The 19,661-nt window shown below is 39.4% G+C and overlaps 1 protein-coding gene across 1 annotated transcript in view; it reads right to left on the reverse strand.

Annotated features, from left to right (window-relative positions):
• Nucleotides 1-4,021: 4,021 nt before the first annotated feature.
• The window catches only part of fstl3 (follistatin-like 3 (secreted glycoprotein)), a 34,754-nt gene continuing 19,114 nt past the window's right edge, over nt 4,022-19,661 (reverse strand). Inside the window, exons 3-5 of the mRNA XM_072244137.1 lie at nt 12,622-12,840; nt 10,327-10,554; nt 4,022-8,227 (exon numbers count right to left, since the gene is read on the reverse strand). Coding sequence (XP_072100238.1) covers nt 8,154-8,227; nt 10,327-10,554; nt 12,622-12,840 — 521 coding nt within the window. The 3' untranslated portion in view covers nt 4,022-8,153. The remainder of the gene's footprint in view (nt 8,228-10,326; nt 10,555-12,621; nt 12,841-19,661) is intronic.

The following is a 19,661-nucleotide window of genomic DNA, read 5'->3' on the forward strand; positions in this document are numbered from 1 at the left end:
GTAAAGCAGCCAGCTAATCAAAGACCCACCAACCTCCAACATTCTCTCTTCTTTCCTCTTCCATTGCCAGAAGATACAAAAGCCTGAAAGCACCTGCCACCAGGCTCGAGGACAACTTTTATCCCACTGATATCAGACTCTTGAATGGACCTTTTATATGATAAGATGGATCCTTGATCTCACAACCTATCTGATTACAACCTTGTACTTTATTGTTACCCTGCAATGCACTTTCTCTGTAGATTTTACACTTCATTGTTTTATCTTGTACTGCCTCAGTGATTTGTATAAATGGAATGCACATCAAGCTTTTCACTGTATCTTGTTACATGTACCAATAATAAAACAATACTAATACCAATATCAATCCCTATAGATGGAGCCACATTCCTCTGGGTGCCCTGGATTAATCCTTCATTCCTCCCTCATTAGGATGAGTAAATTGTAGGCGCCAGAAGCACAGTGACACCTGAGGGCTGTCCCAGAGCATTTTCAGACTATGTTGGTCATTGACGTAAATGAAACGTTTGACTGCGTGTTTGAATGTGCATGTGACACATAAAGCTAATCCTAAAAATCTTAAATCTTAGCCACACTTGACCAGCTGCATGGTGAGATTCAAAAAAGTGTTCCCTGGATGACGATCCAGAAATTGTGTATCCCTGATGTGGGAAATCTTCAATGTAGGAGGAACAATGCCAGCTTAATAATTGTATTAGAACAATCTGTAGAGTGTGGCTACAGGAAAATGGGCGTAAGCAGGCTGTTGTCACTCGTGAGTAGAGAACTTGGAGGGCGGACAGTGCTGTTAAAGTATTGTCTCTATAGCAGCACTTGGACTGCCATGAAGATGAGGGGCAGTAGGGGAGCAAGTACTCCTGAGCATATATGGCGTGATCTCACCACATCTTTAAACACAAACATTTCAAAATCTATTGTAATTTCCTTTCATGCATGATTTGTTGAAAAGCAATTTTATTTTCTAATCTAACTTTTCTGTCATTTTTTTAAAAATCAGCTTCAATTTGACTTCCCAGTCCCTTTCTGACATGTCAGTCCATGGTCTCTTCTGCTGCCATTATGAGGCCAAACAAGTTGAAGGAGGACCAGCTCATATTTCATCTGGGTAATCTCCAACCTGAAGGCACGAACATTGATTTCTCTAACTTCTGACATTTTCTTTACCCTCCCTCCTTTTCTATTTTTCAATTCCATTCTAGTTACCCACTTCCCTTTATCTTCTCCTCACCTGCCCATCACCTTCCTTTCATTCCCCTCCTCCTTTCCTCTCTTCCATTGTCCACAATTCTCTCCTGTTAGATTCTTTCTTCTTCAACCCTTTACCTCTTTCATCTATCACCTCTCAGTTTCTCACATTATTCTCCTTCACCCACCTCCCCCTCTTCTAGTCTCACCTAACTTTTCCCCCAACCTTCTTATTCTGCCTTCTGCCACCCCAAAACTCAGCCCAAAACTTCGACTGTGCATTCCCCGCCATAGATGCTGCCTGACTTGCTGAGTTCCTCCTGCATCTTGTGAGTGTTATTAGAGTATATTTCTTCTTGTTCATGACATCTGGATATTGTTCATTATGCTGACATTTACCATCTATCCTTGCTGCCCTTGAACGGAGGAAACAATATAAAAGACAACCGTATTAATGAAACTGCAGTCACACATCAGCCGAGCCAGCTAAAGTGACCAGATTTCCTTCTGTAGAGGGATTTGGTTGACCAGATATGATTTTAAGGCAATCAGGTATTTTTATTCTTAAAGCTTGTTTCCCATGATTCTTAAAGTATGTCCCATCATTGAAATGTTTCAACAACCAATGTGGAAACTTCATCTCATGTTCTCAATATTTATTGCTTATTTATTTATTATTATTGTTTCTTCCTTTTTTTATTTGCAGTTTGTTGTCTTCTGCACTCTGGTTGAATGCCCTAGTTGGGAAGTCTTTCATTGATTCTGTTGTAGTTATAATTCTATTGATTTGTTGAGTATGCCCACAAGAAAATGAATCTCAGGGTAGTATATGTACATGGTGACATATATGCTAATGATAAAATTTACTTTGAATTTTGAACTTTGAAATTTCCTTTCACTCCAGTGTACATTTAAAGCCAAATTTAGCCCGTTGCATGGTGGGATTTAAACTTGTGTTACAGGATCCATGGTGCAGTTACCTTGCTAATCCAGCTATTTAACTACTAAACTAGTCTCATCAAGGGAACTCTTCAGCCTACGAGTGATGCCAATTATATCAGAATAAAGTTTCCAATGCATTGTTCTGCTATGTGTCATCTCTGGGCAGTTATTGCTGTGGCCAATAATTTCATGCACACAAAATTGTCTGGCTGACTGGCAGCTATTAAAGGATGCATGGTGTGCTCCCTGTGAGGGAGATTTCATGCTGGGAGTTTCAGAATATGGGAAAGTTTGAAGTGCATGGAAATTTTCACAATGATGATTGCCACACAATTTCTTTTCAATTTTAAAAAATCTCTCAGACTGTATTACAGAGTCTAGTACATGTGGTAATAATTTGCATTTATTATAACCTACTACAGTACTGTTCAAAATTCTTAGGCACATACTGTATATATGTACGTATGTATGTGTGTGTGTATATATATAGCTAAGGTGTCTAAAAATTTTGCAGAGTACTGCAGTAATTTTATGCATTGCACTGCACAGTTGCCAAAGAAAAATCAAATTTCATGACATATGCGAGTGATGATAAACGTGATTCTGATCTGGGTCTCTATTGTGGACTGAGAGTGGGAAGGGGGCAGGGAGAGGAGTATCATGGTTGGGAAAAGGGGGAAGGGAGAGGGGAGGGAGTGGGAAGCACCAGAAAGACATTCTGTAACGATCAATAAACCAATTGTTTGGAATCAAATGATCTTGCCTGGTGTCTCAGGGCTGGGTGTGTCTGCATCCATGCTACCCCAACCCCTGGCACTGCTGCCTGTCCCACACCCCTCCCGTGGCATTCCACCCTCACCATTCCCAACATCCTTTGCTCTGCCAGATTTACAGACTTGTTTTCTGCTCCATGTTGACAAACACAGTACTGTGAAAAAGTCTTAGATATATATATATCTAAGACTTTTGCACAATACTATATATTTATTACTAATATTTTTAAGTTTTTTAATTGGATACATCATCATGATTCATAATTAGAAGTCCAACAAAAAGGTTAAAAACAGTTGAAGATATAAATTTGCAATGATCGTTACATTCCAATAAATACATATTTATTCATTCACGGAATGCACATACTCCAGTTGCCTTTGCTGAAGTGGAGACTGTCTCCTTGAACCACTGCAGACCGTGTAGTGATGCAACTGAGTATCTCGCTGAGCTATTCAGAGGGTATTCAAGAATGTACCATGCTGTAGTGGGTCTGGAGTCACAAAGATACCACATTTCATTCCCTGCTGGATGATTGTGAACCATTGACTTGTAAAATTCCCATTGTACATCAAAACATTTTTTACATTGGTGCATTCCTCTTAAATTATTTCTGTGGGAGAGCCTTCATTACCGATGCTTGCGGATTTAATAAAGTGACTGCATTTATAATTTGTTTATTTATTGGGATATGGCATGGAACAGACCCTCCCAGCCCTTTGAGCCACACCACCCAGCAATCCCCCCATTTAATCCCAGCCAATTTACAATTTACAATGACCGATTAACCTACCAACTGGTACATCTTTGGACTGTGGGAGGAAATCAGAGCACCCGGAGGAAACCCATGCATTCACAGGGAGAACCTACAAACTCCTTACAGGTAGCGGTGGTATTTGAACCCTGGTTATTGGTACTGAAAAGCATTGTGCTAACCACGATGCCACCCCAATAATCTTGAACTAAACCTCTAGCAGTATTTTATTTAGCTTAATCTGTTAGATTAGTACTCAAACTAAATTCATATGGGTCCTTGACAGTAGACACCACGGCTTCATTCTGATAATGATTAACATGTGGAAATAAATTTTCAGACAGCAACTTTCATAAATCAATTTATTTTCTACAAAACTAGTATTACATGAGAATATCAATTCAATATAACAGCAAGCATGTAATTGAGATGCAGAAGTTTGCTATAAAATGGGGGATAAAGCATTGTGTGTTATGAGCAACAAAGACATTCATGGGATCTCCTAATGGTCATTATTTTAATTGATCAGTTCAAGAGACAAATTTCCAACCAATCCTTGTTGCTAATACCAAACGATGTAGTCTTATCCCCAAATGTGTTATTAACTATGTACATCTTTCATCTTACATGACTGATAATATATTCCAAATGAAGATAGTTGTAGGATTCAAACAGCTTAACACAGTGTGGCAAGATGCAAAATACAGTGGATTCGCTTTATTGGACTTTTGGTTAATTGGGGCAGCCGCTTATTTGGGGCAAGTCTTAAAGAACAAAATTTAACCGAGAAAATAGCTGGGATTCCTTTTGTTTATTTGGGCCACCATGCCACTGAATTGGGGCAGGAGACTGTTGCTGAACAATTTCTAACTAGCGTCAGTTGTGTCCACTTCTGTAGACATGTTAAGAGTGAACAGTTTTTAAACAGTGTAAAATGCATGTGTGTGCTTGTGTTATGTTGACCATTTGAGTCAACAGATGCCAATTTAAAAAGCAGTGATTTTTTGATTTTTTTTAAATTTTGAATTTAGAAGTTTTCAGACCCTTACCAAATGCCATGAAAAGTTTTGACACTAGCCGAAAAAAATTACCCTAGGTGTTTGCAGGGCAATCCCTAGTGTTTGTGACCCTTGGTGTCCGCGTTGATTTTGTTCATTTACAGTCAATCTAAAGAACACGGCAGCATACACTGGGTGAATTCCTCCACTGATTACTGTTACAAACTAATGCACCTTTTTATGGTACTGTAGTAGTATTGGTAGTGTTCTAATTTGTTCTGTATTTCATTTAAGTACATAATCTGTTATTTAGTTAAATGGTAGTTTACCTACTTTATATCTTTTTAACTGCTTCCATGAAACTTTGGCCAATTGAGGCAGCCGCTTAACTGGGCCAAAATATATGTGTCCCAATTAACCGGAATCCACTGTAATTCCATTTATACAGTTGAAAATGTGATCAAAAAATAGCAAATTTTGTGAGAAATAATTATAATTACATCAGATGGTAATGACAAACATCTGATAAAAACATTTATAATAATGTATAAATAAAATGGAGTATTTCTTCGCTGCTTTTCTTACAATAAATATATGGTATTAGTATGTACAATATAAACATTGCAGGGTTGAAATTCCTCTTGCTGCTCTGAGAACATAATGAATTTTCAGGAAAGAACCTTACTGACTTTTGTAATATCTCTTCATGTGAGTCTTATCAGAGGAAACTTGAAAAAAATGTTCCTGAGTCATTAAATGATCTAAATAGGCACTTAATAGGTGTCAATAGAGCATAGTGAGGTTTTCCAAATGTGCAGTATGCAATGCGTAGCATTCCCACAGGGAAAAGGAAGACTGTGACATCCAGTCACGGGAGAGGTTCTGGAAATTATTACAGATAGTTAAAGGCTACAGTAGGACAGCAGCTCTAGGCAGAAGAATAGAGCAAATACAAAAGACATACAATGTTATTCACAAAGACTATCCACAATTATGTACGGTATAGAAGCAGCATGGACCCTAGAACCCTTTAGAGCTCAAATCTGCTTTGTAAATGAGATCATGGCAGAAATCATCAGTTTTCTCTCCCGCTCCTCATACACTGAAGACAGTTCCTGTATTCCTTAGAATGATTGTCTTATCTTTGCCATTTGAACATGCTGTTAACACAATATTATTTGATCCAGGTGCACAAATGGTTGAATGTGAACAGCTTGCTGATGCCACACATTCGGTAAAAATGCATCAGGTTCTGGTGCTGAAATCAGGATTCAGATGACTTGATATATAAACAACTTGTTGATGACTTTATTAATTTAGTTTTGAATTGTAACCGAAGAGAATTGCATTACAGCACACTATGTGCTCTTCAGCCCATGATGTTGTGCCAACCTTTTAACCTGCTCTACCATCAACCTAAACATTCTCTCCTATATAGCTTCCATTATTCTATCAACTATCTGCCTATCCTAGAGTCTCTTAAATGTCCCTAATGTATCTGCCTCTCCCACCACCCCTGGCAGAGCATTCTACACACCTATCACTCTGTGTAAAAAAGCTTATCTCCGACATTTTCCTCCAATCACCTTAAAATTATGCTCACTTGTTTTAGCCATTTTTGCCCTAGGAAAAAAATCTTAATCTATGCCTATTGTTATCTTGTACACTTTAATTCCCTATTGCACTTCTTTCTGGGCCTGATTCTATGAAATGGCTCTAGTTATTGTTAACAACATTCAAAAGGTACAGGTATTTGGTTTTGTTTGCAGTATCACATTGCCATAAGAGGTTTTGGTGGCCTGCTTCTCATGCTTTCTAATCCCCTTGGGTATCCTCCCTTGCTCTTCCCAGATGAGGGAGTCACTTGCAAAGAGTGCTGCCACAGGAGGTGCTGGAGGTAAGAGAAATGGCTTATTAAGGGGTATTTAGACAGACAAAGGATGGGTGCCAGGGTGGAGATAAGTCTCTACCAAAGGAAGTGTAAGGTGCTCTTTCCCTCTGCTATCCAGCAGGTCCCCTTGAGAAAGGTATAACACCTGCTTAGCCCCCCCTCCCCCCCAATCAGGGCCACGCGAAGCCATGTCCAAGTAGTGGATAGTCATATGAGTAGTTGGTGCATATCACAAGTCCTGGTGATGCAATCATGGACGCCACGCAGACAACCTTTCAGGAGTATTGATAATGACTGGGGTCACCGGTCTTGTAAAGACACTGCCCAGAAGAAGGCAATGGCAACTCACTTCTGTATAAAATTTTGCCAAGAACAATCATGGTCAAAGATAAACTATGATTGCCCATGTTATATGACGTGGCACATAATAATGATGATAATGACTATATAGGAAAGGTGTAAAAGAGGTGTCACAGGAAGCTGCAAATGTTGCAATCTGCAGAAACACACAAAAAGCTTGAAGAACTTAGTAGCTGAAAACATAGACTGTCCATTTCCCTCCATGGATGCTGGCTGACTCGTTGAATTTTTCCAGCATTTTGTGTGTTGCTCGCAAGGTATAAACAGATATGCTCCTAATGTAACACACATGAAATGCTGCAGGAACTCTGCAGGTCGGGCAGCATCAATGGAAATGAATAAACAGTTGATATTTCAGGCCAAAACCCTTCTTCAGGACTGACAGTGAAGGAGGAAGACACCAGAATAAAAAGGTAGGGAGGGGAAGGAGGCTCACTGGAAGGTGATAGGTGAAGCCAGGTGTGTAGGAAAGGTAAGGGGCTGGAGAAGAAGGAATCTGATAGGAAAGGAGATGGACCATAGGAGCAAGGAAAGGAGGAGGGGATCCAGAGGGAAGTGATAGGCAAGTGAGAAGAGGTAAAAGGCCAGAGTGGTTTGAACGTATGTAGGCAAGTTGGATGGATGTGGATGGGCAAAATGCTCAGTATAGACACGATGGGCTGAAGAATCCATACTTGACCTTTTTTGCCCATCTACACCCATCCTCAATGCCTAGAGTGACATTGATGCGAGTACATGTATTAGAATCATAGATTTGTGCTGTACAAGTCGATGACTCTAACACTTCCATCCATGTCACGATAGACCAGGATCTCCCAACTGGAGTCCACAGACCCCTTGCTTATGGTATTGGTCGATGGCTCAAAACTGTTGGGAACTCCTGCTCTAGACTTTAATGTACAGGAGTTCACTGTAATACTCTTTCTTTCCAGGTCCTGTGTGATTCTTTTGGCTCTGCTTACATCATTATAAGAATGCAAACGTGATGTCCAACCTGAAGCTACTTTAATTACTGAGATGTTGGAATGGAAATAAAAACTCACAAGCCCTAGGTCTGTGAATGCATGCACCAACAAATCAGACACATAATCGGTGGGAAGAAGTGAATGGTTGTTTTGTTTCTGACCACGTGTTCACACTCAGGTAGCAAAGGGACTACCTTACGAACCAGAGGAATTTTTACCCAATGTCTTTTTCTTCTCTGCTAATAATATCTTCATTCGCTTATGAACTACCATCCGAGGAGTTTTGAAAACACCGTGTTTTCTTGATTGTATCCTTTCTGCTTCATTCCTTCTTCAGAGGCTGCAAACAAAAAGATAATCGTCAAACACGAGAGACACAAGAGACTGCGGATGCAAGAAACAAAGAGCTAGAGAAACTCAGCAAGTCAGACAGCATCTGTAGAGGGAAATTCGCAGTAGAGTGGATGTAGAGAGGACGTTTCCTATAATGGGAGAGTCTAGGACCGGAGGCCAAGGCCTCAGAGTACAAGGACATCCCTTTAGAATATAGATGAGGAGTAATTTCTTTAGCCAGAGGGTGGTGAATCTGTGGAATTCATTGCCACAGATGGCTATGGAGGTCAAGTAATTGGATATACTTAAAGTGAAGGTTTATAGGTTCCTGATTAGTAAGCTCATAAAAGAAATTGGGGAGAAGGCAGGAGAATGGAGTTGAGAAGGATAATAAATCAGCCATGATGGAATGGTGGAGTAGACTCAATGGGCCAAATGGCCTAATTCTGCTCCTATGTCTTATGGTCAATGTTTTCATTCAAGACTGAAAGACGGGAGGAAGACAGCAGGAATAAAAATGGAGGAAAGGGATGTAGCAAGAGCTGGCAGGCGATTGGAGGATCCAGTGAGAGGGGTGATAGGCAGATGAGAGATAGGGAGAGTAGGAATGGTGCCTGAAGCTGGGAGACAATATCTGGGCGTGGCAAACAGCTGAAAATAATGGAATTTGATAGTAGATGAGGGTAGAGCATGAATAAGGAGAAGGAGTTAGGAAGTGGGAAGAGTGTGTGGGTGACAGGCAGATGGAGGGGGTAGGGGAGAGCAAAGTGGGAAGGTGATGGGGGCTAGTTGAATAAGGAGGAGAGAGAAAAGAAGAACATATCATTTAAACACTGTTGCCTTTTGAATGGAAAATACTTGAACACAAAGAGATGTTGAAGTCCCAAAAACTTGGTGGTTCATGTTATGGGGGATTATAAAGAAATCAAGTTACAAGTTTAAATTCCTTTATACTTTATACTTTATAGTCGCCAAACAATTGGTACTAGAACGTACAATCATCACAGTGATATTCGATTCTGCGCTTCCCACTCCCTGGAGTACAAATATTAAATATTAAAAATATTAAAAATTAGTAAATATTTAAAAATTAAATTATATATCATAAATAGAAAATAGAAAAATGGAAAGTAAGGTAGTGCAAAAAAAAAACCGAGAGGCAGGTCCGGATATTTGGAGGGTACGACCCAGATCCGGGTCAGGATCCGTTCAGCAGTCTTATCACAGTTGGAAAGAAGCTGTTCCCAAATCTCTAAAAATAATATTAGATCTTAATGGATCTGTGGTCAGTCAGTCAAGAGCTTGATAGGTTTTCATTAGTAAGGGGACTAAGAGTCATGGGGAGAAAGGCAGTAATAAAATCATCATTATTGAATGGCAGGATATGCTCAATGGGCTGATTGGCCTCATTCTGCTCTAAATCTTATGGTCTCATACACTTTGCATCCATTTTAAATATAAGTCAATGAATGCAAAGCACACAGATGTGTAAACCAACACCTCCAGATGCAATAAAATTTAATTTATTTTACAAAACTGGTCATATTTTCTCATGTGTTTAAGCTGAGACCATCTTCCTCAGCTCAAACATACTTGACAGCTCTACTTTCAGAGGAGGCTGAAGAGGAGGACTGTTCTACAGGTGCACCGCACGGAGCATCCCAAAATGCTGCATCACTTGGTTTGGAAACGGCAGACAAGCTGGCTCTACAACAGGTAGTCAAAACTGCCCAATGCATCACTGGCACCCGCCTACCCACCATCAAGGACATACAGTATATAGAGAATGGTGCTGGAAAAAGGCCAGTAACATTGAAAAGGATGCCACCTTTCTTCATATGGACTGTTCGTTTCACTCCCATCAAAGAAGAGGCTATGTAGCATCCACACCAGGGCCACCAGACTGAAAATCAGTTACTTTCTGCAAGGAGTAAGGCTAATCCACACCTCCACCCACTAACCTACTCCACAACACCATCCCCCCTCGCCCCACCACCACTACTTTATCATTTCCCGTCAGGGTTACAGTACTTTACAAACACAAGATACAAGAAACGTACAGGAAATAACATTAAACAATCTTAACTCTTGGAATCTTTTACTTACAGTTACATCTTCCATAGTGGGCAACACCAATGGATTTTCCCAGCAAACAAGTGGCACGTCTCAGGTGGCAGACACTATGGTAGGTAACCCCGTTGTTGCCACAGAGCGCCTGCTCAGACGACAATGGTTCCGGACACGGCATCACTCTGCACATCACACAGTGTGCACTGTGAGTCTGGTCTATCACGCACATAGAGGTTCCCGGGCACAAAACCTGCGTGCAAGACTCTGGAAGACATTTGTAGCATACAGTGGTGAGCAATACAAGGAAAGTATATTCTCCATCAGTGAAGTGCAACTTGTAATGGATGCAACAGCAACTAATTGAAAATATGATCTACGTTTACTGATAGACACAAAGATTGCATGAAAAACCAATCATACTTTAAGCGAAAGTTATTCAACTTAAGTTAAACACTTATTCTGCTGAGGCGTTGCAAGGCGCTAGTCAGGCCACCGTGTGGCCAAGTGGTTAAGGAGTTTGTCTAGTGATTTGAAGGTTGCTAGTACAAATCAGGCTGAGGCAGCATGTGTGTCCTTGAGCAAGGCACTTAACCATAAATTGCTCTTCAATGGCATCGGTGCCAAGCTTTATGGGTCCTAATGCCCTTCCCTTGGACAACATCGGTGGCATGGAGAAGGGAGACTTGCAGCATGGGCAACTGCCAGTCTTCCATACAACCTTGCCCAGGCCTGCGCCTTGGAAACTTTCTAAGGCGCAAATCCATGGTCTCTTGGGACTAATGGATGCCTATAAATCAGGCCACCTTTGGAATATGGTGAGTAACCTTGGACCCTGTATCTAAGGAAAGACGTGTTGGCTCTGAAAGGAGTTCAAAGAGATTAATGAAAATGATTAGCTGCTTGAAAGGCCTGTTTGTGCCAGCCTAATCCCATGACTGCAGCAACATAAATCATAAGACCTCTTCTTATACTTACTACAGTACTCTTCTCATTTTGTAGCAGCTTTCTAATTAAGGTTTTACAGAATTAGGGTTTGCTCTCCACCAACTGAAACGATGATCTGCATTTATATGGCTGCTTCCACATCCCTTTCTGGATATAGCAAAGTGATTTTCCGCTAAATAAGTATTTTTGAAGTATAGTGATTTTGTAATATAAATGCACTTATGGACCCGAGTCACCCCAACCACAATCTATTCCAGCTGCTACCATCTGGGAAACTGTACCGCAGCATTGAAGCCAGGACCAACAGGCTCTGGGACAGCTTCTTCACCAGGCCATCAGACTGATTAACTCACGCTGATTTGAGTGTATTTCTATGTTACATTGATTGTTCTATTTATTATAAATTATTATAAATTACTATGATTGTACATTGCACATTTAGATGGAGGCGTAACATAAAGATTTTTACTCCTCATGTATGTGAAGGATGTAGGAAATAGTCAATTCAATTCATAAAATAAAATAAAAGCACAAAACCCCAAGTGTGATCTCTATTTCTGATTATATAGAATTGTATAGATAGTTAATTCCATGTGTACATTGAAGAAGCCCAGAAAACCTCAGTTGATACATGCAGAGAGAAAGCACAATCCTTGCTTGCTCCAATCATTGTCCAAAGAATCTTTGTGATAAAGAAGCGCCATTAATAGAAACACCTAAAACTTCAACAAACTTCAGTAGATGCACAGTGGAGAGAGCATGTTGACTGGTGCATCATAGCTGTATCAAAACACCAATGCAAGAACAGGAAAAACTACAAAAAGTGGTGGATACCTTCCAGTCCATCACAGGAAAACTCCTCCCCATCAATGAGCACATCTACAAGGAGTGCCACCACATGAAAGAAGCATTCATCATCAAGAACCTCCACCATCAAGGCCATGCTGTCTTCGGGAAGGAGGTCTTACACCACCAGCTTCAGGAATAGTCATTACCCTTCAACCATTAGACTCCTGAACCAGTGTGGATAACTTCACTCACCTCAACTCTGAATTACTTCCACAACTTACGGGCTCACTTTCAAGGACTCTGCAACTTATATCCTCAGTATTATTTATTTATTTATTGTATTTACACAGACTGTCTTCTTTTGCACATTGATTGTCAGTCTTCGTTTGTGTGCTGTCTTTCATTGATTCTATTGTATTTCACTGTTCTACTGTGCAAGAAAATGAATCTTAGGGTAGTATATAATGACTTATATGTACTTTGATAATAAATTTACTTTGAACTTTGAAATCCCTTTGATAATATGAAGAAATAGTGAGAAATCTAAAATGATGGGGGAAACACCTAACATGCCAGGAAAGTTGAATAAAAACTTACTTTTGCATTCTCCCTGATACTGTACTTCTAGTTCTGGCAATCCTCTGCATTTGGCCAAAAGGAGGCTGCATTCATCCCTGTAGATTTTACCGTCAGTTCCGCATACAGGTACTCTCTTTGTGACATTTGAACAGTCAGGCGCACAGATGCATGTTGGCTTATTATGTTTGTTCATTTTGCAGATCTTCCCTGGTCCACAGTCCACACCGTCACAGGTTTCTAATGTCATAGACAAAAATAATCAATTGTAAACACTGAACTATAGAGAAGATAAAATTTCATAACTAAAGCAGAAGAACAGGGCCACTTTGCACTGCTATTATTAATTTAAGATGAAATATGTCATTGGAAAACCTTGAACTGACCCCTTTGAAAGAAATATTGAAACACAAAATTGTACACTCCCACATATTTCATCAATACTATATCCAGCACTGCCCCATTATCCATTATAATGGGCGTGATGGACAAGGCTGACACAATCAGGACATTTAAGAAACTCTCAGTTAGGCACAAATGGATGTATGAAAGATGGAGGGTTATGGGCTGCGTAGAAGGCAGGCATTGGATTGATCATAGGGGTTTATATTGGTCATCACAACATTGTGTGACACAAGGGCCCATTCTGTGCTGTACCGTCATTGTCCTGTGTCCTATGTTCCAGAATCCCGAAGAAGGGTCTCGGCCTGAAACTTCCACTGTTTATTCATTTCCATAGATGCTGCCTGATCTGCTGGGTTCCTCCAGCATTTTGTGTGAGCTGCTTTGGATTTCTCATGCTTATCCTATGTTTTATGCCCTATGTCCGATGCCCGTAAGTGTCTGTGTGGTGAGCCCACTCACCATTATGTAGCCACATGTACAGGAAGGAGCTCATTCAAGACCTTCTATAGAAATTTGATGATAACAAAACAAGTAAATTTAGGAAAAACAAACACGAGAAAATCTGCAGGTGCTGGAAATCCAAAGCAATGCACACAAAATGCTGGAGACCCAGCAGGCCAGGCTGCAGCTATGGAAAAGGGTTAGCAGTCAACATTTCAGACTGAGACCCTTCTTCAGGACTTCCTTAAGGAAAAACTCCAGTAGTGTTTAGTGATTCAGATTTGATCAATGCACATTTCTTACTTTAAGCTGATCAGTCCTGTTACTGTCAGGGTTGCAAATGTATTAAGCCTCTACTTTTAAAATGCACCAATTTAATTAGTGTATACATTGTGTTTTTTATGCTGCATCGGATCCAGAGTAACAGTCCTTTCGTTCTCCTTTACACTCGCGTACTGAAGAATGAAACAATTTTGCATCTTGACTCCGGAATCTTGAATAGTTGCTAAGTTATCTGTACATTTGTAGAAGGGATGGAGCTTGGCAGCATGGAACAACATTTTCCCTTGATGCTTTTAACAAGTGTGTCTCGGGACACATATGGTCATCCTGCTTTTGACACTCAGTATTCTTTAAATCTCAGAGTGAAACATTAAAATACACCACCAAATTAAGGCTGACATTTTATTATGCACATATGCACTTAATGATGTTTATTAAATAAAGGATAACCACTACCCAATCTACATGATGCCACATAATTGTCATGCCACAAGACTCTATCCAACACTTACAAAGGCACACAAGGTGTCTTTAAAAATAAATAAGTCTCAACATATCGTTCCTTTAAAAAAATATCTATAGCTTCATCACAGAGGCCAACAGTTGTCCAAAGTTATTGCTGCTGGCATTCACAAAATTGTTTTGGAAATAACTTCATGGAAATTTAACCAGAAGTTAAACTTAATCTGTAATAAGGTGTTTTCTTGAGGGAGACACAGAGATTGCAGATGCTGAAAACAGGAGTAAAAAAAAACAAACTGTTAAAGATTATCAATTAATCTCACAACCAAGAAAAATAAAACTGTCATACTAATTGCTCGTTTTAAAAATATAACAGCCAGTTGTGAGTGCAAGATCATTAGATCTTAAATAATCAGGTAAGGCATTAGAAAATCATAGGGGTTTTGTTCAAACTTCTTTGAACTAAGAATGTGATAGCCAAAGGAGTACGAAGCAAAGTGAAGACTGCCATATTGTGTCCTGTCCAAAACTGAGAGCTGGTGAACCCTATGCTGAGCGCCAGTAAGTCAGAGTGACACAATGGTACAGTGATTGGTGCTCTACAGACACACATTCAGTTCTGAACTTTGTTACTGTCTGTACGGAGATTGTACATCCTCTCCATGACCATGTAGGTTGTCTTGTGGCTGCTCAGATTTTCTCCCTCATCCCAACGATGTTCTCGAGGTTAACAAGCCACTGTACTTTACTCTTGAGTGTACTTTAATGGTGAAAAGAATCAAAGGAGTTGACGGATATATAGGAGAGAGAGTAGGTTGCAGAGGTTCTGGGAAATAAAAAGAAGCGGCTTGGGAGTTGTTCTCCTGGACAACAGCATGATCCCAATGAGACAACTAGTCTCTGTCTTTATTTGTGTAATTTAGAAGAGCAGTTATAACAACTCCAAAGCAAGAAGATATATTTCTTTGAAAAATTGTCTCAAATGCAAACTGAACACTTTACCAGTGTGCTAGGTTGTCACTTGCTTAACCGGTCTGTCTAAAATCAGACAGAGGACATCCTACGTACACAGTTCACCCAACAAACATAGCCCATTATTGTTATGGAGGATTTACGCCTAGTCATAATGTGCCAAGCAACAATGGACCAACTTCCAATGCAACACCTACTCATTGGATGTCATTTACTTGGACATTAAAGCTATGAAAATTCACCAACATCTCTACTTCCTCAGGTGGCTCAAGAAGCATATCCCCATCAATTCCTAAGAATTTTTTTATAGAAAGCATCCTATCTGGATGCATAATGGTTTGATATGGCAACTGGTCTGAACACGACTTGAAGAAAATGCACACAAAATGCTGGAGGAACTCAGCAGGCCAGGCAGCATCTAGGAAAAGAGTACAGTCGACGTTTCGGGCCAAAACCCTTCAACAGACATTTATGGAGACAGCTCAGCAACATCACAAAAACCAGCTTCTACAGACTATGCCTCTACCTCAGTATAGCCGCCAGCATAATCAGACCCTAAACACCCCGGATATTCTTCTTCCCTCTCCCATCAGACAGAGGATACACAAGCCTAAAGCATGTACCACCAGGCTCAAAGACTGCTTCTATTCTACTGTTATAAGACTCCTGAATGTTCCCTGGATAGACAGTAAGGTGGGCTATTGACCTTACAATTTACCTCGTTCTGATCTTGCGCCTTATTGTTTAACTACATTGCAGTTTCTCTGTAGCTGTTACACTTTGTTCTGTGGTGTTATTAATTTACCTTGTTCTGTTAAAATGCACAGTGTAATAGACCAGTATGCAAGATAAACTATTCACTGTATCAAGGCAAATGTGAGAAAACAATTCCAAGTTCATAAAAAGAAAATTAAAAGTATTCACGCAAAATGAATATTCATTGAAAATGTGGTAAATTAAATTACGGTACTGAAATCTCGCAAAAATATGGTTAAATGAAATAATATCTGTGAGGCAATAGCTGATAAAAATCAGAAGGGTTTCAAATATGTTTAATTGTTTAATTTATAGGTTACTTTCCCTGAGCTCTGCTGTGTCATGATAATAGCTTCAAGTTGATAGGCTACCTTCAGTAATTATCACTAAAGAGCATCTATCATCATGGACTCTCACCATCCAGGCCATGGTCTCGTCTCACTGCAGCATTGGAAGGAGGTACACAAGCCTTAGGATCCACACCTCTGAGTTTAGGAATAGTTATTGCCCTTCAGCCATCGGACTCCTAAAGCAGCATGGATAATTTGCTCACCTCAACTCTGAATTAACTCCACAACCTATGGACTCATTTTCAGGGACTCTACAACTCATGTTCTCAGTATTATTTTTGTTATCGTTATCATTTTTATTTTTTTTCTCAGCTCAAGCTGGTAAATCCTGAGGTAAAGGCATAGCCAAGCACACTCATTTCTCAATCGCTAGGAACTTTTGAAGTTTTATTTTATTTTATTGAGATACAGCATGGAATAAGCCTTTCTGGCCCTTTGAGCCACAGCAATCCCCCGATTTAATCCTAGCCTAATCACGGGACAATTTACAATGACTTATTCACTTACCAGCCGGTACGTCTTTGGACTGTGGGAGGAATCCACGTGGCCACATTGAGAATGAGTAAAGTCCTTATGGCAGTGGCGGGAATTGAACCCGTGTCACCTGCATTGTAAAGCTTTGTGCTAACCACTACATTACCACGACGCCCATTTCAGACTATTCTAGTGGTACTTAGTATTGTAGCTTACTGAAAAATTTCATACTGTAAATATTGCTGTGTAGGTCAAATTGTTCAATGCTTTTGTGTGGTGACTTTGGAATGATACCAGTTATCCAGTTGTAGATATTACTATTGGGACAAAGTATGCCCTGTTCATGTTCCAAAGTCTATCAACTTCCTCTTTTAATTCAGCATGTTTCTGGTGTTTTTCACATATTAATCTATTTATGTTATGTGTGTTTGGAATGGCTATATATATATTAAGTAAGTTCTTCTTGCTTGTTCCTGTAATATTATATCCAGATGGTTAATATGGATTATCCCATCTATAATAATGGATCACTTGTAATATAATTTTTGGGACTTTGAGACTAAAACTGGATCAAGCTTGTATTTATAGTAAGATATGGTGTCTATTATGAGTTTGTATTTTAAAGCAAGATTTTGGTGAATGATGTTTGTCACTTGGTTGTGCCTGTGTAAGTAATCAGATTGAGTTAAACTGCTGCAGGATCCTGCAATCTGTTGGAATGTTTCTGGTTTGTCATGGCATTTTATGCATTTGTTGTCTTGAATGTGTTGGTCTTTTCTTATGTATTATTGATATTTTTTGTGTTAACCGCCAGGTCCTATAATGCTATAAGGAACCCCTCAGTTTCTGGGAAGAGGTCTCCAACTATGAGCCTGGCATTTATTTATTATAATTAATATTATTACTTATTATTTTTTATTTGGTCATTTAGTCTTCTTTTGTGCATAGTTGCCTGTTTATCTTTTTCTGAGTGTAGCTTTCATTGATTCTATTGTATTTCTCTGTTCAACTGTGAATGTCCATACGAACCTGAATCTCAGTGACATATGTGTAGTTTGATAATAAATTTACCTTTGGCTTTGCCTTTCTTTAACTTTGACTTTGACATGAAAGCACATTATTTCAACAGTTTTATGTCAAACATTAGCCAAGTGCCTTCTGTTGTAAGTCTACAAGTGAAGTTGCAGAGTTCTGCAGTGGAACATCTTATAAGCATTCAGTGTAGGTGGGCTAAAGCAGTGGCCCATGTTCTCAACATCATTTTTTGTCAGTGAAAGAAGGGACCTTGCAGTTTCAGCTAAGAAGCATTGAATAGAGCTTAGGGTGGATTAGCAAGGATAATATTTTGATAATAAATTTATTTGAACTTTGAATTCTACAAATTGGAACTCAAGATTTCAAGAAAAATTCTGGAGTACTATATTTTATACTTTATAGTCGCCAAACAATTGACACCAGAACGTACAATCATCACAGCGATATTTGATTCTGCGCTTCCCGCTCCCTGGATTAGAAATCAATAGTAAATATTAAAAATTTAAATTATAAATCATAAATAGAAAATAGAAAAATGGAAAGTAAGGCAGTGCAGAAAAAATCGAGAGGCAGGTCCGGATATTTGGAGGGTACGGCCCAGATCCGGGTCAGAATCTGTTCAGCAGTCTTATCACAGTTGAAAAGAAGCTGTTCCCAAATCTGGCCGTACGAGTCTTCAAGCTCCTGAGCCTTCTTCTATTATATTTGCCACATGGAGAAAAGGTTAAAGGGAATATTTTTTACAAATGTTAAGTTATGAATTAGAGAAATATAATATTTTAAGTAGGGACTGAATCAATGGATACAAAATTAGTTGCTCAGGACAACTTTATTTATTTGAAGTTTGCCTTCTAATCCAAAAATGCTGGAAGTTTAAAACAGCCATCCGGCTTTAAAAAAGCTAATATTCAATGATGTACAAAACTGAGGCTTTTCAAGTTGATCTTTATGTAGTTAGTAAAGCAGTGAGCCACTGGCACTCATAAATATCAGATAATGGAAAGTAAGGAGCTTAAAGATGAGCAATTCCAAAGGCACTCTGGAAAACTTTACCAGTACTTCTGAAGGAAGACAGAAACTAAAGGCAGCCTTCTTTTTGGAAATCGAGTACATTTAGCTATCACCAACATAGGACAAATGTACATCAGGAAAACTTTTGAGGGGATCAAATCACATTCATCCCCGTTCTGGGTCTTTATTCGTGATGCCCTCTCAGGGGTACAGATTCTCTTAACTTTTAGTTATTTTATAGTGGAAGAGAGCTCTCATCACTTTAAATAGAGCAAAGTGAATGATAAAGTTGACTTAGCCTTCCCAAAATTTTGAGAGGTCACATGTTGAGTGGTGAGGGTGAATGTAAATGGATGGTATAAGTATAACTTCCATTTTTCCAATAGTTAATGTGTAATTACATGGGCCAGGTTGCTGAGTCCTATGTCATAGCAATGGTTCTTACTTGGTGGGTGCTGTGGTAGCAAATGTGGGTGGCAGGGTAGTGTAGCAGTTAGCGCAACGCCTTACAGTGCTAGCTATAAAATACACAGGGTTCAATTCTTGCCACTGTTTGCATGTGGAGTTTGCTCATTCTTCCTGTGACCACATGGGTTTACACCGGGTGTTTTCGTTTCCTCATTCCACATTCCAAAGATGTACTGGTTAGGGGGTACGCTACGCTGGTGCTGGAAACTTGGTGACACTTGCAGGCTATCCTCAGAACATCTCGAATGTGCTGGTCATTGAAGCAAACAGTGCATTTCATCGCATGTTTCGATGCTTCAATGTAAATATGACAAATAAAGCTAATCTTTAATTTTATCTACTTATTAGTATCTTATTTATTTTATTCTTATTGTGTTCTTTCTTGTAAAACCTGCTTAATTTATG

Source organism: Mobula birostris, chromosome 26, assembly GCF_030028105.1.
Source record: "Mobula birostris isolate sMobBir1 chromosome 26, sMobBir1.hap1, whole genome shotgun sequence".
NCBI lineage: Eukaryota > Metazoa > Chordata > Chondrichthyes > Myliobatiformes > Myliobatidae > Mobula > Mobula birostris.